Source organism: Prionailurus bengalensis, chromosome D1 (assembly GCF_016509475.1).
Source record: "Prionailurus bengalensis isolate Pbe53 chromosome D1, Fcat_Pben_1.1_paternal_pri, whole genome shotgun sequence".
Lineage (NCBI taxonomy): Eukaryota > Metazoa > Chordata > Mammalia > Carnivora > Felidae > Prionailurus > Prionailurus bengalensis.
Window position 1 is genome coordinate 71507410 of NC_057346.1, and position 24469 is coordinate 71531878.

At 40.4% G+C, this 24469-nt stretch overlaps 1 protein-coding gene across 1 annotated transcript; it reads right to left on the reverse strand.

Moving 5' to 3' along the window:
• Positions 1–739: 739 nt before the first annotated feature.
• LOC122483590 (vitamin D 25-hydroxylase) lies at positions 740–20056 on the reverse strand. Its single transcript, XM_043580733.1, has 5 exons — positions 19756–20056; positions 7524–7665; positions 3435–4067; positions 2475–2804; positions 740–1416 (listed from the first exon to the last, which is right to left on the reverse strand). Exons 1-5 carry the CDS (start codon positions 19978–19980, stop codon positions 1241–1243), a joined length of 1506 nt encoding a protein of 501 aa, XP_043436668.1. The 5' UTR covers positions 19981–20056; the 3' UTR covers positions 740–1240.
• Between the last annotated feature and the right edge of the window lie 4413 nt (positions 20057–24469).

Sequence of the window (24469 nt, forward strand, 5' to 3'; positions counted from 1 at the left end):
ATGTAGGGCTCAGTCTCACGACCCTGAGATCAATACCTGAGCTGAGATCCGGAGTCAGACGCTTAACCAACTGAGCCACTGAGGCACCCCTAAATTCATATTCTTAACAGAAGTCATTGTTGTATATATACATACAAGGCAGCAAGTACTCATGAGCCAAGTTATACGAGCAGAAACCCTTGATGTATAATCTTGGAAGAAATCTTGTTAAAAAACTATATATGGGTAGATACACAGAGCAGTTTGATCAGGACAGTCACAGTTCACACATTTTCCTGGCATCACTATTAACAGAAGCCCATCACTCTGAAGTGTCCCAATGTATACATTTACCCTGACTCTAAAGTATGTTTTTTTTTGGATTTATATAGTATTATCTTCAGGAAAATACAGTAATCCAAGGAAATGACTAAAATCCAAGGAAATTTACCTCTACAAGTAAAATGATTCAATCTTTAGGACCTGTGCCTGGTTTAGGAAAAGAGTGGTACTAGGAAAAATGTCTGTGCCTGTGAAGAATTAATAATCACTTTGTGGGGGTCATTTTTATTGTAATTACATTATTGCAATTTCCTTCTACGGAACTGATGCTATGAGGATGAATACTCAGGGGTCACAGGGACCCTCATTTATAAGGAGATGACACAATTCTTATGAAGGTATAGTAGGGAGCCAGACTTGAAAGCATTGGCAGGTTCTAAAATATGTAGATATTTCTTCTATTATCTGCCACCATGTCTAAAATACCTCTGTACTCCAAACTCCTTTATTTGGGTTCTAATTTCTCCTTCAGTCCTCTATTAAACTGGACGCATACCACACTACCCATTAATGATGATACCTGATCAGAAGGGGGCTGGCACTGGCATTTGGAAACAGGGACCCCAGGACCAGAGCAAGATGGAATTAAGAAAGGATGAGAAGTACGTGGTGTTCAAGAAGAGGCTGAAAAGTCAGGCTCTGCTTAGGGCATCCACGGCCCTTCTTACTTAAGCAACACCTGTCATTTGCACCTTTGTTTTCCTCCACAGATAATTCTGCCCTAGAAGTCATAAAAGCTTTTAAAAAAAACATAGCTAATGCTTATTATTGCTTTAGTACTGTTTTCAAAGACACACCTGTGTTCATTTGGCTTTATGATGCTGTGATTTTTGTCCAAACGCGCACACTGATTAGATAAACAAGGTTCAGAGGTAAAAGGCAACCAGATAGCCTTTTCCCAGAAAACATCCACACACTTTCAGCGCCTTTCTGCACAGATGAGGTAGGGCTGGGGTTGCAATGTCATGCCTAATCTGGGCTTCAGATCTGGAACCAGTTCATGTGGAAAATGCAGGTGAAACCTCTGAAGCAATGTTGTAAAAAACAGGAACATTTCCATCCGAGCCAGCTGTTCTCCAAGACAGTGTCTTCTCCCTAAAAACAAAACAAAACAAAGCAAAACAAAACAACAAAACATATTTTTTTTAAAAACTCCACAATATTGGGGTGCCTGGGTGGTTCAGTTGGTTAAGTGTCCCACTTCAGCTCAGTGAGTTCGAGCCCCTCGCCGGGCTCTGTGCTGACAGCTCGGAGCCTGGAGCCTGCTTCAGATTCTGTGTCTCCGTCTCTCTCTGCCCCTCCTCTGCTCATGTTCTGTCTCTCTCTCTCTCGCTCTCTCTCAAAAATAAATAAACATTAAAAAAAATCCACAATATTTACCAAAATTTGTATCTAATATGTGGGTACCGTTAAGGAAATCTGGAATTTAAAGAAAGTTATGTTTATTAAAAAGAATAAAAACTGGCACTTCAGTTCTCAGAGCCCATTTCTTTACCTTCTTTTGTCAGATCATGGACTTCTGTAAGCTTACGAATCCCCTTCCACACTTCCCTTTCATGTTGCAACACAGCCCAAGATACACCATGAAAGACTGAATTTGAGGTATGACATTTTGTTCTCTAGATCCAGGAGAAACTCATTTCATTTCAAATGACTGAATGCTAACCCTTCCCCAATTAAAGGAAGAGTTTTCAGTCCATTTTCCATGGATCTTGTGATCTGTGTATTTTTTCACAGCAGAAGCTGTATTTTTGGAGATGAGGTATAATAAACTAGGAGCCAAGAGAGCTCTGTTTTCATTTTACTTCAAATTATGGTGTCATTTCTTCCCCTGGGTCTCAGTTTCTCAAGCTACCTGTTACAGACTTCTAGCTCTGTAAGTTTTGCTTACAAGCCAAAATCCACAAGCAAAAAAGTTTCAGAAGAAGCCAGAGCTTCTCAACAGTTTCTTTCTAGTTACAAGATTAAGCATTGAATAGAAACAGGTGTAAATGACTTCTAATTAAACCATTCTCTCCTGTAAGAATCAATGTTGTGTTTCTGGTGTTGGAATCTTTAATTCTACAATGGAATATTTCAGATTAAGATGTTATACATGAGCAACCGTCATTACACTCTGTCCTGAAGTTATGCCCCAGTGAAAGTTCTCTTACCCAAGGAAAAAGGAACCAAAGCTTCTTTCTTGGCAAAATAGCCACTGCTGTCCAGAAAACGCTCAGGATAGAATATTTCTGGGTTTCTCCAGTACTTTTCATCAAAGTGTACAGAATAAAGATTGGTAATTACTGTCGTGCCTTTAGGAATGGAATAACCGCGTACGACTGCATCTTCAGAGGTTGCGTGGAAAATCCCTAATGGCACTATATTACAGAATCTTAAAACTTCATGCAAAACTGCCTCGGTATAAGGCATTTTGCATTTGTCATCCCAAGAAGGCTTCCCAGTGGGTCCCATAATTAAATCGATCTCTTTCTGAACTTGTCCTGTCAGAGGAAAAGTGTTCAAGTTATTATGCAATTCTTAGAATTATAGCCAAAGTAATTTCTCTTTGGGACAAAACAAAGGATAACTATAATAAGTCAACAGGGTATGGGGACAACCAGGTTCAGATTTTTCATCATCTGGGAGTTCTATTTGACTATATGCCATATATTGTGTGCTACCAGAAACCAATGCTCTGAGTAACTTTGTTGTGAAAAACACACTGAAAGTAATAAAAAATTAACAATCGAAAGTAAGACAAATAAAAATTAAACAACCCTACAATTGGAATAACATCACTCTCAGCCAGGGAAATAGTGAAACATAAAATTTGACTTGAAGAAACTGGCGTTCAGGTCCCAGCTCTGCCACTTCTAGTGGCTGAACTTGGGCAAGGCAGCCATTTAGACTTTTCCCTCATTTACAAAATAGGTGTAATAAGACCTATCTGAGGTTTTTACATGACTTGGGAGAACAGATGCGTGAAACTCTTTACAACTATTAAATATTTTTCTTCTCGGCTAGTACAGGAGAAATTCCCAAATAAAATGCTTTGTACACAGCCAAAGACTGTAAGACATGTGTGAGTCCTAAATGTAAGGACAGCCCTATATGGTCAACAGAATCCTCACCTTGAATGTTAGGATAAAGGGCCATGAAAAGAATTGCCCACCGTAGCACATTGGTTGTAGTTTCGGTTCCAGCAATGATGAGTTCACCCACGGAAAAAATAAGATTTTCTCTGGAGAAAGTAGATGATGGGTCATTTTTACCTTGCTCCATCTCATCCAAATAAGCATCAACGAAATGCTGAGGTAACTGAGGCTTTCTGTTGATGGAAGCTTTTTCAATAAGCCTGGAGAGAAAATCATAGACCACAGCTGCATTTCTAAATAGCTGTTGATGTTTTCCAAAAGGTAAGACGCCAATCCATGGAAAGGCATTATACAGGAAGACGGAGGCACTGGCAGCCAGTTCCACATTTTCACTGAATAACTCAATCATGTGCTGAAAATCAGTGTCTTCATAAGTGAATCGTTCTCCAAAAATGATCAGATTGGTTATGTTTGAAACAGCATTTGTTATTAATTGTTTCAAGTCAAAAGGTCTACCTTTGTATGTTTCAATAGCATCAATAAAAAATTTGGTTTCTTCTAAGATTTTAGATTCAAAAGACTTTTGACCATATCCAAAATAGCGAAAGCTATTTACAGCTAATCTTCTGTGATCAATCCATCCTCGACCATATCTGGAATTAAGTAAGCCTGAAAAAACAAAAGTATTAAAAAATGTGATCATCCCAACATTCCTGTATCTAACACCTGAAAACGCTATGGAGTAAAAAAGGGTGGTCAGTCATTCTTCTCCAATTCTCTTTCTATAAACCTAGTGGTTTTAAGCCCTGTTCTCTGCTACTCATTAGCCACAGAATACTGTCAACAGATAAAGCTTGTCTACTTTTTATCTGGGGACAGGCAGAAAAGACCTGTAATTCTCCCACCACATGAAACTGGACAGTCTTATGTAATTCATCCTGGGTGAACTAGACCTGTATTCTCTAACTATTACTACACCCCTCATCTATAAACGACAAATGACTGCATGTTCCATGGGAAAAATTTTATCTTGGACTAAACAAACAGCTGAAAATCATCCTTCAAGGATTAGGAATCTTCTGCATTAAGAGTCTAGGTTTTAGAATACAGACATCCTCCAGTTAAAAGCATATGTTACACAAGGTAACTCTTGAAGAGGCCAAGGAAAGCTGAATGAGGCGTCAATGTGGTGGAAATACTCAACCCTAAAGGAGGATACTGAGAACTGAATGTTTGTGTCCCACAAAATCCATATGTTGAAGCCTAACCCCCAGTGTGATGGTATTAGGAGGTTGGGCCTTTGGGGAGGTGATGAGGTCATGAGGGTGGAGCCTCATGAACTGGATTAGTGCCCTTACAAGAAACACAAGAAGAGATGATTGTTCTCAGCTATGCGAGAATATAGGGAGAAGGCATCTGTCTACAAGTCAGGAAGCAGGCTCTTCCCAGACACCAGATCTCCTGGCACCTTGATCTTGGATTTCCCAGCCTCCAGACCTGTGAGAATAAATGTTTGTTGTTTATGATACTAGGTCTATATGGTGTTTTTATTAAAGCAGCCCAAATGAAGACAGAGGGACAGAGGGCAAACATGAAACTCAAACTTCCAATGTTGATATTGCTTGCCTTAAAATTTCAGTCTTCACAGTATACTCTGCTCTTCTCATGTCGCTACTAGGGAATATATTCCCTTTAACTTAACTATCAAGATGCACCCCTACATTTACTGTAGTATTTACAATAGCCAAGATATGGAAGTAACCCACGTGTCCACTGATGGATGAATGGATAAAGAAGATGTGGTATATATACAAGGGAATATAATCAGCCATAAAAAAAAAATGAATGAAATCTTGCCATTTGCAACATGGATGGATCTAGAGGGTATTATGAAAGTAAAATAAGTCAGTCTGAGAAAGACAAATGCCATATGATTTCACTCATATGTAGAATTTAAGAAACAAAACAAAGAAAAAAGAGACAAACAATAAAACAGACTCTAAAATATGGAGAACAAACTGGTGGATGCCAGAGGGGAGGAGGTGGGTGGGAGGGATGGGTGAAATAGGTGAAGGGGATTAAGAGTACACTTATGATGATGAGCACTGAGTAATGTACAGAATTGTTGAATCACTATATTGTACACCTGAAACTAATATAACACTGTAGTTATAAAATAACTGTAGTTAATTATACTTGAATTTAAAAGGTGATTTGCAAAAAATTAAAAAAAAAATAAGTTGCCTATCAAGAGGAAAACATCTTTAGCATATACATTTATGTAACATGTGCTTTATTTAAAATTTCATTCATAACTGGTACATACATGTACCTAATACAAAAAATGTCACATTCTCCTGTACATGAGGTACCTATGAAATTTACATTTCAGCAACAGTTTTTGAATTTGGAGCTTATAATAACATTAACCGTACATAAGGGGTCTGAAGTGCTATGTAATAATCTTACGTTCCCATAGTTGTCTTTTCTATATTTCCAGATGACTATTCATTCAACAAATACTCATTCAACATGTATTTATAGAGACCTACTGTGTTCCAGGCAGTGTGCTAGATGACAGACCTAGCAGTAAATGGAAGAGGCAGAGATCCCTACTCCTCTGGACCTTACATACTAGTGAGGCGAGGCAAACAAACAAATTATACAGCAAAGATGGAGACACAGGGTGGTCAGGGAAAGCCTCACTGAGAAAGTGACATAAGTAAAGATATAGGACACAAGAGAGTGAGCCAAGCAGATATCCAGGGAAAGATCACTGCTCTAGAGGGAACAGCTAGTGCAAAGGCACTGGGATGAGAGCAAGCCTTAGCGAGATGTATGCATATGGGACAGATGTACAAGAAGGTTCAGAGGAGCCTTGTTATAACTCTACACTGGCCAAGCATAGGCTGAGCCCACCTACCGGGCAACTTTCACTCAAAGAGTGGGCTAATGGTGGCTCTCATTTCCCAGTTTCAAATTCAGTGCATATGTATCTTAAAATAACACATAATTTTCTACTTCTGTTTGTCTTCCTGTTTTTTGGAAACATCAAGTTGAAGGCTTATTTTAATTTTCTTTATAATAAAAACAGTCCAAACTATAAATCTATAGCTTTGAAAAATATATAGTATTATACTTCATCCCAAATACTGCTCTGCTAACATCATCTTTCATTTTCACAATTTCCTTAAAGGTCTCCTATTATAATTGTGGTATAATTTCTTCTTTGGCCTAATTATTATTGAGAAGAGTATTTAAGAGGCTGGAAATTTGTGTTTTATTTATTTTATTGCTTTCAAATATCATTATACTCTGGCCTGAGAATTTGTCCTTTACAACTGGTATTTTCTTTGCATTAGTTTTTTTGTTTTGTGATGTAATATATGGTTAATTTTTATTTTCTTTTCAATGTCTTTATTTTTAGTCTATGTAAGCAAAATATTGTTACATTTTTCTTTGAAATTAAGTGTGAAGCTCTCATTAAACTAGAGAATATTGGACACCATTGTTGTATAACTCTTAGACTATTAAGTATTAAAACCACTGTATGTGACTTCAACATTCTAGTTTAGGCTTTCTGCTCACCAATCTATTAACTTTCAGCCTTTCTCTCTTGTTGAATATGGAATCACCCAACACATCAACACTAAATCAAACAGAAGCTAGTCCTTTACACAAATCCCACAATTCTTCATTTACGTGTCATTAACTACATATGTAGTTAAGAAAGGCTGCTTCATATTCTACAAGCAAAATGACAGTAAAAATGTCATCAAGTATTCAAGACAGGCTTTAAAAAATACTTTTGATTCAAGTGTGCATGCACATAGGTGTATTCCTAACATGTTTCACAAAACTTGAAGCTATCATTAAATGTTAATTCTTTAAAACATTATTTATAATATTACAGACTGGATTACTACAATAGAATTAGCATGAATTGGTCTAAAATATGGCTGTCAGACCTGAAAGGTCTTCAAATACGAGGTTCTATAACCTAAATTAATTGATTATTTCCTGTTTTTCAGTACAACAGAATCCAAACTCTATGTACTAAATTTACATAGAATAAGGAATGTAATTTAAAATAGTAAATCACTAAACAAGTGAAAATACACATACCTCCCATTTTTGTCATCTTCATGAATAAAGGAAGGCATGGTCTGTCTGCAAAAATCTCACTTTGATGAACAAGGCATTCTTTTACTACATCATAGCCATTTAAAACCACAGTTGATATTCCTCCAAGATCTAAACTGAAGATCTTTAAGAAGAAGAGAACAATAACATGTAAATGGCAAAATGCATGACCAATATAACCATGGAAATCCACATGTGCTAAGTCCAGCTCTCCCAGCATTTGTTACTTCCCTGAAAACGGAAGGATCTTTTACTCAACTGACAATGGTTTGAATGCCTTCTCTCTACAAGGCGTATCAAACACTATGATTTCATTACCGAGTCAGTGCCTGGAGACATAATCTTATAAATGGTGTAATGAAAAGAGTACTGGGCTCCTGAAGCCTGGGTTCTAGTTTAAGCTTTGTCATTAAACAAATGTAGGACCCTGGGCAGAACGCTTAACCTTTTTGGGCTTCAGGGTTGCCCGAGAAAACATGATACTTGATTTAGATGCTCTTTTAAGATTCATTCCAACTTAATACATTCAATGATATCTAGGGATCTCTTTTTATTTCCAAGATAAATGAGGAAGCAACACCATCTACATATTATTTATTACTCCAAGCTTAGGTAGGGGACGGGGTTACTTGAGAGATAACTTTGAAATATGAACATATTATAACTGGGCTCATTTGTATTTGGGTCCCTGAATTCCATGAAGTCAACAAGGAGGGCCTCTCAGGGAATGTGACCTTGGAGAAAAGGCCTTTACCACATAGGCACAGGTGGATGCCACTCAGCTAAGGGGAAGGCAAGACAGAATATCCATCCTTTCCTTGCTGGAGTTCCTCAGGTGCTTCACCTCAGGTTCATGTACAATGAAACACCTCTGTAGTCTAGCTAGTCCACAATAAGAGACTAGTCCAGCGAGGGAGCAATGCTACTTTATCAGTGGGGTGCAAAGATTGCTTATCTTCATCCTCTCAGGGCTTGGCTGAGAGCATTTTAGAACCAAAATACTTAGTCAAGCCTCATCTCTGTGCAAATAAGTACAGCAGATTTAACCATGGTTCACACGACTTCGTAAAAAACAAAACAAACAAACAAACAAACAAAAAACCCCAGGATGTTTAGCAGAGAACATAAGTTCAGTGGAAGTAATTACTGGGAAAAAAAAAAGTGTTGAAACCTCCAAATAATCTCCAAATTGTAACAGAAGCAACCAACTGAGCAACAGAGTCTTTGGCACAGGATAGGTTCTGCCAACTGAGCAGCAGGAACACCAGAACCCTGGGGAAGTAGCATGGACTGTGTGTGACAAGCAGTGGTATCAGTCAAAAGTGGCAGTGTGAGAGTTTCAGCGCAAAGGGAACGGCTACCAGCTGAGCAAAAGGTGGGACTCTTTTGGCTCCCAAAGCAGTAATGGAATGATCTTGAAGTCATTTCCCAGCAGTGTAATTTTAACAGCTATAAAGGAAAAAAACACCTCCTGTGTGCCTCCTCTATTCCCAATACTCTCCTATAACACTGTGACAACCAGACGTGAGGGTTTTCCACACCTCAGCAATTCTGGGACACCAGCCGAGTGTCCTAAAATTTAACCCAATTCTGACACTATCCACCTGGAGACAGTGACAGATCCCACAAGTTAAGGGCTCAGTCCCACAGACTGCTGCCCGTCTCCACTTCGGGTGCCCATCCCAAGTCCTGTGCTTCTGACCAAAAGGCTATTAGGTCAGAGGCTCCCACGACCTCCTCCTTGGGTTTGATTAATATGCTAGCGTGGCTCACAGAACTCAGGAAAATATTTTACTTACTAGATGAATGGTTTATTATAGAAAGACATAACTTGGCCTATTATAGAAGGACATAACAGCCACGTGGAAGAGACACATAGGGCAAGGTATGGGGTAAGGGGAGTGGAGCTTCCATGCTCTCCCCAGGCATGCTATCCATCTTCTGCTCACCTCCACCTGTTCACCAACATGGAAGCTCTCTGAACCCTGTAATTCAGGCATTTTTATGGAGGCCTTATTACCTAGACGCGATTAACATGGGCTATTGGTGATGGAATCAACTTCTAGGCCCTCTGCCTTCCCCAGAGGTAGTGGAGGCGTGACTGAAAGTTCCAACCCTCTAATCAGGCTTGTTTCTCCTGGTAATAAACTCCCAATTTAGGGTTCTTTCCAAAAAATTACTTCATTAGCAAAAACTCCCATGTGGTTGAAAGGGGCTTGTTAAGAATAACAAAAGACACCTTAATCACTTAGGAAATTCCAAGGACTTTAGGAAGTATATTCCAGGAAAGGGACAAAGACCAAATATATATTTCTTATTATAAATCACAGTATCACAGCATGAAAGAATGGCATTAGAAAATAGGAAAAAAAAGCAGACTGGTGATTTCACAGGATGGTAGAACACCCTGGGATTCAAAAGTGTCTTAATAGGGAGGGAGAACAAACATGAGGGTCATAGTGCAGGGTACAGCTATCTATCAGGTGTGGACACTATGGATTATAAAAACCAAGGAGGAGCCATGGCTTGAGAAGACTGTTACACAATCCACTTTTCCTCAAAAATGTGGTCCCCTATTTGAGGGTAAAACTGGGGAATTTGTTATTTGAACTGTTATTTGAACTATTCTGTTATATGCTGTTTTCAAGGATTTTTGATAAAGGTTTGTGAAACACTTTCCTTCTCATCTAGAAGTTAGTCTATGAACTTTAAGTTTCTTCCCTTCCCTACAAACCAGCTCTGCCCACAATTTTTCACTGTCTCAGTTAATGACCACTCCATCCACCCTTCCAGCTCTTCAGGACCCAAATTGCCCGTGAGCTGCCCAGGTAGACTCTTATTTTTCTTTCCAGCCCCACATCACTTCTTAGTAGCCATGTTGTTTTTTATTTTCAGAATGTAAACAGTGTATGATAATTTCTTACCCTTCCATCACTAACACTCTAAGCCATCTTCATTTTCTCCCTATGTTATCATAACAGCCTCTCAACTTGTCTCGTAATAGGTGATTCTTGACATGGCATACTCCCACTTCATGGCCTCTGTAGGTGTTCTCTTGGCCTGGAATGTTCTTTCCCTGGTTATTCTTATAGTTTAAGCTTTTGCTCAAAGGCCTTCTTTTTTGCAGTGAGGCCTGCTCTAACCCAGTTAAAATTTCATCCCTTAGCATTCTTCCTCTCTCTTGCCTTAATTTAGTTTATTTCATACTCTGTACTCCAGCATATTATTTACTTCACTTATTGTATTTATATTGCCCATCTCCCCCCCTCCGCTCAGCCCCCAGGAGAATGTAAGCTACACTAGGGCAGGGATTTTTAACAGTTGTGTTTGCACTCTCAACAAAAGCCAAATTATGGAAAGAGCCTAAATGTCCATCAACTGATGAATGGATAAAGAAATTGTGGTTTATATACACAATGGAGTACTACGTGGCAACGAGAAAGAACGAAATATGGCCCTTTGTAGCAACGTGGATGGAACTGGAGAGTGTTATGCTAAGTGAAATAAGCCATACAGAGAAAGACAGATACCATATGTTTTCACTCATATGTGGATCCTGAGAAACTTAACAGAAGACCGGGGGGAGGGGAAGGGGGGGGAAAGTTACAGAGAGGGAAGGAGGCAAAACATAAGGGACTCTAAAATACTGAGAACAACCTGAGGGTTGATGGAGGACTGGGGGAGAGGGGAAAGTGGGTGATGGGCATTGAGGAGGGCACCTGTTGGGATGAGCACTGGGTGTTGTATGGAAACCAATTTGACAATAAATTTCATATATTGAAAAAAAATTAAAAAAAAAGAAATTTCATAACCACCCTATGGATGACACAATTAAGTTGCACATCATTTTCATTTCAAAGTATAAATTTTCAAATAAATATTTAAAACTAAAAAAAATTTTCTAAATTAAAATTAAAAAAAAAAAAACAGTTGTGTTTGCTACTATTATCTTCACCCCAGGACAGTACAGAGCAGATGCTGACAATTGTTAAATATATGTTGAATTAATGACTGGCGGTAGAGACATACATTTACGCACACTTATACAATATCATGGGTGAAGGACTAGGAGGAGAGGTATGTGAAAGTGTCATGATGAAACATGATTGCCACATACTTTTCCACATCTGCTTGGGTTGTCTTCTCATTTGAGATGCCTCCCATCACTGCCATACTGTTCAAACCATACCAAGTCGTTAGGGAACACCCCCACTGAAGCCTTTCTTGGTGCACTCTCCCTCTCTCTCTCCTCTGAACCACCACAGCACAAGCTGAGATACCTCCGTGGCACTTACTTAATACTACCTTGAACCAGAAACCTGGAATGTTCTTGTCTCCTGATTGCCTCCTAAATTATAAACTCCACAGAATCAGGGATTCTATCTTTCATCTTCTGAACCTTCCAAAGAATCTCACACAGTGCCTTGCATGAAAGTCTCAATAAATGCTTTCTGTGTAAATATGTCAATAAGCTGCCACATCTACTTGTCTTAAAGTAAGGGATTGTTTTATGGTCCTTACATTCATTACTTGAAAATAATCTGTAAAAAATACTTTTACTACCTTTGCTAGCTAAGAAATGCTTCTCAAAATTTGGATTAAGAGTAAAGTCACTGCAGAAGCTTACACATTCAGAGTGAATCTCCAAGGAAATGATACTTCTTGATGTGGTATATTTCCATTTAACATTACCTTTAAAATGAATGTATGAGACCCCAGTACTGGTTATTTTCCCTTCAAGATTTGTAAAAAAAGAACTGAATTCACAGATTACATAAAAGTAAGTGTCACTTGAGGTGACTGTCATTTCTCACACGCAGAAATGACAGCTCCAGGCTTTTTCTGTGAGCACACATCCCCAAATTAAGAAGAGAGTGGAAAAATAAGATTCTATTTACAAATAAGCCCTATAAACAACTGGCACAGCCTCTCAGAAGTGTAAGAGATAATAGTCTCCTCCTACTTTCAAAAAAGGTACAGTATTTAACAACTTGTACTAATGGTAAGACTTCATCAGAATTGCAAAATACCAGTAATGCAATGAGAGACCTTTAGGGTGTTTCACAACTAAGATCAAATGTTGCCAGGGAGGGTCCAAGACAAAGATATAGGAAGACCTGGAACTCCCCTCCTCCAAAACCACAGCAAATCTACATCTATTTATAAAGCAATTCCTCCTGAAGAACTGAGTAGCTTTTTCTTTTTTTTAATTTTAGTGAGAATGAGAGAGAGAGAGAGAGAGAGAGCGCACATGGGAGAGAGGGGCAGAAGGAGAGAGAAAGAGAAAGTCTCAAGCAGGCTCCATGCTCAGTGCAGAGATCGATATAGGGCTCAATCCCATGACCCTAGGATCATGACCTGAGCTGAAATCAAGAGCTGGATGCCCAACCAACTGAGCTACCCAGGCGCCACCCCCACCCCCCATCCCGAAACAGCTTCTATACAACAAAAGACGACCACATAAAGAATGACAAGAGAGATGGAGACACAATAACAAAGGGAATCCCCACCCCCAGTGCTGTGAATTTTGGTGGGGAGGGACAGTACTAAGGGGCTGAGAGCAGACTTGCCTGTCTGGGGCGCAGACAAAAAAAAACCCCAACAACCCATGGTTTAAAAGGGCAACTAGAATATAAATAAACTAGCCCTATAACCCTGCCAAATGACAGGGGAGCTGCTGGAAATCTGCCCAATCAGGAATGGCAAGTGCCATGGTTTACATTTCTTCTCCACCTTGACAGCATAGAAAGGAGCAGGGGCTGGGCACCATAGCCAGCCTGCAGCCTCAGTGAGCACTGGGCCCCTAGCCCACACCAGCCCAAGCCATCACAACAAGGAGGCCCCAGCACAGCACACACCAAGATACCCCTAGTCAGCTGTCTCACCAACGTGACAGGTGCAAAGCACCCTGGAATACTCCAGGCCCACACCACTTCAGCTCCAGATGACTTGCCAGGGTACCCCTGATGCAGAGGGCCCAAGGACCTCCTTGTGCATGTCTGCCTTGGCTCTAGCCACCCTGCCAGGGCACCCCCTGCTCACAGGGTCCTGGGATCCCCCTGGGACACCCATCCATCCCTGCTTTCACCTACTTCACCTTCAGCTGTCCTGCCAGGGTGCTCTCTGTGTGGAGAGCCCCAGGAGCCCATCGGCTTACAACCTCTTCAGTTCCAGCTGTCCTGCCAGGGAGCCCTCTGTGTGAAGACCCCCTGGACTATTCAGGCCCATGCCCACTGCAGCTCCAGTCATTCCAGCAGAGTGCCCAGGACCTCCAGCCCACACCAGCCACAGCTCCAGCCATCCAGCCAAAATCACCAGGCACGACCACTCCACCCATGTTTAGGAGCAGTATCTATTCATTTAATTCATAAAAACAAACGCAGAAAGTCAAGCAAAATGAAAAGACAGGAGAGTATGATCCAAATGAAAGAATAAGACAAAATGTGAGAAAAAGAACTAAATGAAATGGAGATAACCAATCTATCTGTTCAAAGTAGGTTTGACTTCTGAGGAAGATGGTGGAATAGGAGGATCCTAAACACAAATACATGGGGGTTAAATAACATGCTACCAAACAATAAATGGGTCAACCAAGAAATCAAAGAGGAAATAAAAAAAATACATAGAGAACAATGAAAATGAAAACACAATGGGCCAAAATCTTTGGAATGCAGTAAAAGCTGTTCTAAGAGTGAAGATTATAGTAGTATAGGCCTACTCAAGAAGCAAGACAAATCTCAAATAAAAAACCTAATCTTACACCAAAATGAGCTGGAAAAATAAGTAATAAAAACCAAAACCAGTAGAAGGAAGTAAATAATAAAGATCAGAGCAGAAATAAGTGAAACAGAAACTTAAAAAAAACAACAGATCAATGAACAAGAGCTGGTTCTTTGAGAAGATCAATAAAACTGATAAGCCTTTAGCCAGACACATGAAGAAAAAAAGATGACCCAAATAAACAAAATCAGTAATGAAAGAGGAAAGTAACAACTTCAAAGAAACACAAAGGATTACGAGACTACTATGAAAAATTATATGTCAAATTGGACGACCTAGAGGAAATAGATTTCTAGAAGCATATAATCTTCCAAAACAAAAAGAAAATCTGAATAGACTGATTTTGACTAATAATAGACTAATAATGACACTGAATGACTAATCAAAAAACTCCCAACAAACAAGTTAGGACCTGATGGCATCACAAGTGAATTCTACCAAATACTTAAATAAGAGTTAACACTTATTCTCCTCAAACTGTTCCAAAAAGAAGAGGAGAGAAAACTTCCAAATACATTCTACAAGGTCAACATTACCCTGATAGTAACAGCAAAGACACTACAAACACACACACACACACACACACACTCACACAAAACCCCAAACTACAGGCGAATAACCTCGATGAACACAGAACCAAATATCTTCAACAAAATATTAGTAAACCAAATTTAAAAATTAATTAAAATGATCAAGTGGAATTTATTCCAGGGATGTGAGGCTGTTTCAATACTCGAAACTCAATCAATGTGATGCACCACATTAACAAAATAAAGGATAAAAATGAGATGATCATCTCAACAGATGCAGAAAAAGCATCTGAAAAAACTCAACATCTGTTCATAATGAAAACTCTCAACTAGAGGGAACATATCTCAATATAATAGAGTCCATATATAACAAACCCACAGCTAACATCATACACAATGGTGAAAAATTAAGAGTTTTTTCCCTAAGATCAGGAACAAGACAAGGATGTCCACTGTCACCACTTTTATTCAACATAGTACTGGGGTCCTATCCAGAATAATCAAACAAGAAAAATAATAAAAGTTACCAAAATTGGCAGGAAGAAGTAAAACTATTTGTTGATGACATGATACTATACATAGAAAATCTAAAGACCCCTCCAAAACACTATTAGAAGTAATAGATGCATAAGTAAAGCTGTAGGATACAAAATCAATATACAGAAATCTGTTGCATTGCTATACACAATAATGAAGTAACAGGAAAAGAAATTAATAAAATAATTCCATTTATAATAGCACCCAAAATAATAAAATACCTAGGAGGTGAAAAACTTGTACTCTGAAATCTATAAAACACTTATAAAAAAACTGAAGATGACACAAACAAACGGAAAGATATTCCATGCTAATGGACTAGAAGAACCAATACTGTTTAAATGTCCATACCATCCAAAGCAATCTAAAGATTTAATGCAATCCCTATCAAAATACCAACAGCATTTTTCACAGAACTAGACATACTAGAACAAATAATCCTAAAATCTGTAAGGAACTATAGAAGACCCCAAATAGGCAAAGCAATTTTGAAAAACAAAAACAAAGTTGGAGGTATCACAATCCCAGATTTCAAGATATACTACAAAGATATAATAATCAAAATACTATGATCCTGGCAAAAAAACCCAGACACACAGATTAATGGAACAGTAAAGAGAGCCTAGAAATAAACCCATTAATATAAAATTAATCTACAACAAATGAGGCAAGCACATTCAATGGGAAAAAAGACAAACGGTGTTGGGAAAACCAGACCAATACATGCAAAGAATGAAACTGGACCACTTTCTCACACCACATACAAAAATAAACTCAAACTAGATTAAAGGCCTGAATGTGAGTCCTACAATCATAAAAATCCTAGAAGAGAACATAGGGAGTATTCACTTGGTTATTTCCCTTAGCAATTTATTTATAGATATGTTCCTCAGGCAAGGGAAACAAAAGCAAAAATAAACTATTGGGATTACATCAAAAAATAAAAACTTGTAAATAGCAAAGGAAACCATTTAAAAAAAAAGAAAACTGAAAAGGCAACCTACTGAATGGGAGAAGGTATCTGCAAATTGTATATCCCATAAGGGTTTGCTATCCAAAACAGATAAAGAAATTATACAACTCAACACCAGTAAAACAAATAATCCAATTAAAAATGGGCAGAGGACTCAAATAGGCATTTTTCCACATAAGACACACACGTCATAAGACACATGAAAAGATGCTCAACATCACTAATCATCAGGAAGATGGCATATCAAAACCACAATGAGATATCACCTTATACCTGCCAGAATGGCTAGTATCAAGTATCAAAAAGACAAGAAATAACAAATATTGGTAAGGATGTGGAGAAAAAGGAACCCCTGTACACTGTTAGTAGGAATGTAAATTGGTGCAGCTACTGTGGAAAACAGTATGAAGGTTCCTCAAAAAATCGGAATTAGAAATAGCATGCAATTCAGTAATTCCACTATTGGGTATTTGTCCAAAGAAATTGAAAACACTGTTTCAAAAAGATACATGCACTGCTATGTTCATGACAGCAGTATTTACGATGGCCAAGATACGGAAGCAACCTAAATGTCCATCAATATATGAAAGTATGAATACGTGATATAATGTACACATTATTATTACTCAACCATAAGAAAGATGAGATCTTGCCATCTGGGACAACATGAATGGACACAGAGGCTATTATGCTAAGAAAGACATATGTGATTTTGCTTATATGTAGAATCTAAAAACAAAGACAAAAGCAGAAACAGACCCATAAATACATAGAACTGGTGGTTGCCAGAGGGGAGGGGATGAGGGGATGGACAAAATGCGTGAAGGTGAGTGGGAGGTACAAGCTGCCAGTTATGGAATGAGTAAGTCATGAGAATAAAAGGTACAGCATAGGGAATATGGTACTAGAATAGCAATGCATGGTAACAGATGGTAGTCACATTGTGGTGAGACTAGCAGAGGGCACAGAATTGCTAAATCACTACACTTCATGCCTAAAATTTAACATTGTGTGTCAACTACAATTAAAAAAAAAAAGGATCAGGGCACCTGGGTGGCTCAGTCAGTTAAGGGTCTGACTCTTGGTTTCAGCTCAGGTCATGATCTCACAGTTCTGTGAGGTGGAGCCGAGTCAGGCTCTGTGCTGACAGTGCGGAGCCTGCTTGGGATTCTCTGTCCCCCACTCGCACTGTCTCTCTCTCAAAACAAATAAATAAACTTAAAAAAAAAAAGGATCAAATGTTGTTATAGCTGAAAGAATTAGTATGTTAGGTGTGGTTTTCAATATGTTAGGTAGTTTTCAACTTAAGTGTAAGGGCAGAGTCAGGCAAACAGTTATCTACTCTTCAATGCATACATCCTTTTCATTTTTTCTCCTCTCTTCCTCTGTTCTTCCTGTACTTAATAGCACTACTTGATTTTACCACCTCCAGTAAATTGCCCTCTTTGTAAAGAACCATGGTCACCTCAAACAGTCGTAACAGCAATAAAACGAATTACTCATGCCAAATTCTTAAATCCATTGAACCAGATCTACTTATCCCAAAATGAAGTCTTGTATAATTTGTAATCTATTTTGATAGGGAACTCAGGTTACCCCCTTCTGGACAAGAATGTTCATTGTAAATACAATGATCCTATCAGTTCAAATATTTATATATGAAAAACAACTTCTTATTCTGCAAGACGGTGTTTCACATAATTAGCTTAAATATACTTTTTATGTTGTAGACCTAATAAATTGTTCTGCAATTTATAACCAAGAACATTTGAGAAGCAGTTAACTGTTTCTAGTCATTATTCTCATTACATAAGAGGAAAAATTAAAATTCAGAGAGGAAAAAGTCCAGTTTTATCTGACAAAAGAGGACTCAACTGCTAGGCTCATGCCTCCTTTCACATCTTATGATTTCTCTAGAACAGGGGTGCCTGGTTGGCTCAGTTGGTTGAGTGTCTGACTCTTGGTTTTGGTTCAGATCATGATCTCAATGGGCTCTGCACTGACAGTGTGGACTGTGCTTGGGATTCTTTCCTTCTCTCTAAATAAATAAATAGTTAAAAAAAAAAAAGAATTCATGATGCTTTGTACCCACATACCAGAGCTCATATACACTCATTGGAAATCACAGAAATACACTCAACTCCTGGAGAACCAGAAGGCTGACAAAAAAATGTAAGAACTACATATATCTGCTTTACCTAAGTCCACTTACCCTTTACCAACGTTAACGGTTACCGAGGTACCAAAATCCAGGGTAATTCTTGTAAACACTGGTTCAGATAAGGTTTTAAGCCCCAACCTGAAATCACAATTGCCAAACAGCAATGCTCTACTTTTCCTTCTAAGCATTCACAATTTGTGGTCGATATCTAGATTTGCTCTCTCAGTGGGCTCGAACTCCCTGAAATCGGGCCGTGTCTGCCTTCCTCACCACATCTCCAGCACCTGGCACACAGCCTAGCTTCCTGCTGCATAGGAATGGATGGATTCGAAACATAACAGGTGAGCTCGGCCAGGGCCAATGCTCTGGAAACTTCTGTCTCCTTCTGGGGTCAGGACACCTTTCCAATCACAAGCTTGATTCCCGGCCTTGTCCCCTGCATGGAGGGGCCTAGCTGCTGTCTGCAAGTCACTCAGCATTTCTGTGCCAAACTTTCCTTCTCTAGACAGTGGGAGACACTGTAAGTGGTTAGTGGGAGAGGCCGGAAGTTGGCCCTGCGGTTGGTCGTGAGTTTACCAGAGGGCACCTGGCTCAGTGTTTTCTAAGATGCTCCTGGCTGGTCAGGGCGACACAGCTCTGCGCTGTAGGCCTCCGCATCGATTTTTAGTCATAAATTCATTCGCTTTCACAATGAATTTTCGAGAGCGCATCTTGGCCAAGGGCCTTCACCTGCGCTTTCTTACACCCCCCCTCCCCCCCCAGCAGACGCCTAGACCAGGGACGCCTAGACCAGGCATCCTCAGATGCAAACATTCAGGAACTTCCTATTAAAAACATTAACCAGGGCCTACGCTTCGAAAGCCTCATTTTCGCAAGAATACGTGGGTAGAACCGAATACACGCCTAACTCCCGCGAGAGGACAAAAGAAAAAGAAAAAGAAAAAGAAAAAGAAAAAGAAAAAGAAAAAGAAAAAGAAAAAGAAAAAGAAAAGAAAAAGAAGCCGGAGCTCCACCGCGCAGGCGTGGGAGCACGACCTCCGCGCCCTTGCTGGGGGCCTGGCCCAGCTGGATCCCGCGGGGCTTTGGAAGGGTGGGGACTCTGGCTGGGCGGGGTTTCCCTTCAAGTCACTTGCACATAGGGTTGGGGACGACAGCTCGGGCCCGGGAGCCGCTGTCAGGTCCACCCCGGAGGTAGACCCGGGCCCTCCCTGCCCGTAGCCCATCGGGCTGTACCTCGCCGTACACCTGGCTCTGCTTTCTCATGTAGACGTGGGGCAGCTCGCCTGAGGCGGCCAGCGAGTAGATGTTGCCGATAAGTGGCAGCCCCGACGGCCCGGGAGGGAAGCCAGTGGGCCGCCTCTGCTTCAGCAGCTGGCGGATCCCAAACGCGAAGAACAGCAAAAAGAGCACGCCTCCGAGCGCCGCCACGCACGCCTCGGCACCCGGAGGGCCCCACATTGCCCGGGCCGGGGGCTGGGGCTACGAACCCCCACCGCCGTGGAGTGGGGTCGCCCTTCTGCCCCGCCGTGCTCCTATTGGCCGGACATCCCGAGGTCCCGCCCCCGTTCCCATGCCATTGGCTGGCTGAGCGTAGAGTCCTCTGGCCGCTCCCGACATTTACTCCCAGCTCTGTACCGCTCAGAGTCTACAGTGCAGAGGCGGGTGCGAGCCTTTGGATCTGGGCGTGGCTCTTAGGCGATCTCCTGAAGGCCTTTTCCAGGGTGTTGACCCCAGGGCAGGGCGAAGGAGACAGCTTTCCCCACTGGGCTGCTGCCAGCCCTTTCTGAGGGAGTCTTTTTAGGAATTATTAAATAAGGAACTTTTAAACAAACTATTTAAGAGTGACAAAATTTCAAAGATTATCCGAATTCAGTTTTGAGCTAAACCTGATAATCAAAAATTTCCACTTGAGAAATGCCTCATCAACATACAAAGAAAATAATCTGCCCTGTTTTACTCATTTGTCCCTTGGTCATTATGAGGCATTTTTGTGTATGTGATCTAAGGATTGTGATTACGGAATATGTAGGTAACCTGAATTAATCATGTATTTTTTCACCCCTTTCTGGTCTTCCCAAACTGGTTACTTCTTGGCAGAGGACTCATTAGGCTGCAGTTGCCCACGGATGGTACTTAGTCTTCAAGCTTTCTAAATTAGCTAAAATTAAGCAACTGATTGCTTATTTGTTAATTCCCATTTGGTATGTTTCTACTCCTGCTTTCTATTGAGCAGTTTCTTGCAACAGAGGACCTACCCAGGCATGGGACTCTTCTAACAGGTGTCTTCTAGTTGTGATTCAGCAGTGGCAAGAGTGTTACGGTCGTTAGCTTAAAGCGCATTCATGCAACAAATATTTATTGGATGTCTATCATGTAGTGGTATCGTAAGCAATGGAGATACATAGGTGAAAAGAGCAAGAAAGTCCTCACCCTCCTAGAATTTACATTCTTGTGAAAAGGAAGAGGAATAAACAGAAAATAATTTTAGATAATTATAATCAGAGGTGCCTGGGTGGCTCAGTCATTAAGGGCCCACTTAGGCTCAGGTCATAATAATCTCACAGTTGTGAGTTCGAGCCCCGCAATCGAGCTCTGTGCTGACAGCTCAGAGCCTGGATCCTGCTTCGGATTCTGTGTCTCCCTCTCTCTGCCCCTCTCCTGCTGGTGCTCTGTCTCTGTCTCCCTCTCAAAAAAAAAAAAAAGTCTCTAGATGATTATAATCAAATGAAAATAAGTGTGTAGTGAGATACTTTAGCAGGTGTGAGATATTAAGAAATGTCTCTTTAAGAAGATGACATTTGAACTTAGATGAAATGATAAGGAGATGTATTAGTTTTCTATTGCTGCTGTAAAAACTACCACAAACAGTGGCTTAAAACACACACACACACACACACACACACACACACACACACACACAGAGAAACTTATTATCATACAGTTTTTGAGCTCAGAAGTCCAAAAAAGGTCTTCCTAGGCTAAATGCTAGGTGTTGCTATGGCTGCATTCCTTCTACAGGTTCTAAGAGAGAATCAGTTTTTTTGCCTTTTCCAGCTGTCCACATTCCTTGATTTGTGTCCCCATTCCTCCATCTTCAAAGCTGGCAACATCAGACTGTCCTTCTCACACTGGACCTATCTTTTCTGCTTTCCTCTTCTACTTATAAAGACCTTTGTTGATTACATTGGGCCTATGTAGATAATACAGGTAATCTCTCCATCACAGAATCACCTGTTTAGCAACCTTAATTCCACCTGCAACCTTATTTCTCCTTGCCATGAAATCTAACATATTCACAGATTGTAGGCATTAAGAAGTGGACATATGGGGTGGAGGGATAATTATTCTGCTTACCACAGGAGGCAAGGCTGAGAGAAATCTGGGGAAAAATATTCCAATGAGAGAATATCAAGAGGACAGGTCCCCATATATGAAGCAAGCTGTATCATCTGAGAATATTTTCAGTTTCTCATTTCTGTATTTCTAATGCAAATACAGTGGAGATGAAGCCAGCCAGTTAGGTAACCTTAGAGTTTGGCTGTTCAACTGTTTTAAGCTCACCATTTGGTATGTGGATATCCCCAGATTTGGAAGATGTATTGCACAGGATCTCCAGGTATGGAATATCTACCTATTAAAACAAGGTGCTTCATAGGATCTCCAGCCACAGAATATCTACCAAATGTCTATTACAAATGCCTGATATATTATTATCTTTAGAGATTCCTTACAATTATTTTGTAATGTTTATTTATTTATTTTGAGAGCAATCATGAGCAGGGTAAGGGTGGATAGAGAGGTAAAGAGAGAATCCCAAGCAGGCTCTGCGTTGTCAGCTTGGAGCATGACAAGGGGCTTGATCTCATGCCCACTAGATCATGACCTGAGCCAATATCAAGAATCAGACACTCAACCTGAGTGTCTAGGTGCCCCATGATTCCTTAAAATTCTTATTAATTAAGAATCTTCTGGGGCACCTGGGTGGCTCAGTCAGTTAAGCGTCCTATTTTGGCTCAGGTCATGATCTCACAATTCATAGGTTTGAGCCACATATCAGGATCTGTGCTGACAGCTCAGAGCCTGGATCCTGGAGCCTGCTTCAGATTCTGTGTCTCCCTCTCTTTCTGCCCTTTCCCCATTCATGCTCTGTCTCTCTCTCTCAAAAATAAACATTAAAAAAAAAAAAGAATCTTCTAGTAAAATGGATAAAATAAGAGATCATCACTAAACTTAGTCCTCAATGTCTTACCAAAGGCCAATGAAGATGACTAAATATGGATGTTGGGACTGCAGATGGGGTACAGGGATGCCAAGGCACCAGGAGCAGTGGCATATCACCTGCAGGATCATTGGACGTCAGCCCTGCCTGCTATCCCCAACATCATCAGGTTTGCAGGGTCTGGGCTGGCCACGACTATTAGGCAGTATTGGTATTCAGTTAAAGAATGGTCCCTTCCCATCATTTTTTACAATAAAGTATTGATCTTCATTTCAAAAATACCTTCCCATTCGTTTAAAGTTAAGAACTGTCCCTTCTTTGGCATTCTCCCCCCCACCCCCCCATAGTCACTGCAGTCCTGACAGCAGTCTGACAGACTAACAGCACTAATGAGCTGCCTCCTCCTTCACCCACACCACCCCTTGGGGGATAGTGGTGGTAGAGGGGGTGGTCCTCACGAATCATTAAATGTCCCTCAGAACACAGATCTTTTCTTGTCACCACTTATCATGTTTTCTCACTGCTCAGCTAAGAAAAATAGCTCACTTTGTTCCCTCTCCCCGCATTTGCTCCTAGAGTGATAGAAAATGATCAGTAAAGTTTGTCTGTGGATTTTATTATGACAGGGATGTTTGGCGGGACAGGAAGTAAAGGATTGTACTGCTTCATGGCCAGGATCCCGTCTACAGTCTGCAGAGTGGAATGGATACCTGGGGAAATGTGAAAACCCTGTATATGGCTCTGACATTTGTGTGTACAGAACAGCAACAGTCTCAAGAGAGGACAGTATTGCTGTGCTGGTACAAGAGCCTCTTTCTTGGCCTTTGGGAACAGTCCCTCCAAGGGCTCATTCTGAGGGGCAGGGGCAGATGAGTGGTTTCCTGCTAGTTCTTGGATGGCTGTAACTCTGGCCTGAGCCCTGGGTGCTCACCTGACATTCCCCCCAGTGGACAGTGTTGCAGCCAACACAAATGTATTTCTCTTGCACATTCCATTATGTGCACTCACACCTGTGTTTCATCAGAATGAGAGGAAATGAGAATCAGATGAAGTGTTGAGGTGAGCCATATTGGAACCTGAGGCAAAAGAAAAACACAATACTGATCGTGACTTTTAAAATCTTGATATCTTTTTTTTAAAGTTTATTTATTTTGAGAGAGAGAGAGAGAGAAAGAGCGTGGGGGAGGGGCAGAGAAAGAGGGAGAGAGAGAATCCCAAGCAGTCTCTACATCATCAGTACAGAGCCCTATGTGGGGCTCAGTCCCACAAACTGTGAGATCATGACCTGAGCCAAGATCAAGACTCCAACACTTAACCAACTGAGCCACCAAGGCACCCCTGATATCTTTAAAAAAATTTTTTTTAATGTTTATTTATTTTTGAGAGAGAGAGAGACAGAAAGACAGTGTAAACATAGAGAGAGGAAGACACAGAATCAGAAGCAGGCTCCAGGCTCTGAACTGTCAGCACAGAGCCCGACATGGGGTCTTTTTTTCTTTTTTTAATGTAAGTTCTATGCCAATGTTGGGCTGAAACTCATGAACCTGAGATCAAGAGTCACATGCTCTACTGACTGAACCAGCAGGTGCCCCCAAATTTTGATATCTTGTTCATCATGGATTTTTGCACTAATTTAGATTTTGAAGTGTTACATTAAAATATTTTCTTGATTACTGAGCTTTGTGTTGCTTCCTTAAATTTTGCTTCCAAAGTAAATGCTTCTGTTGT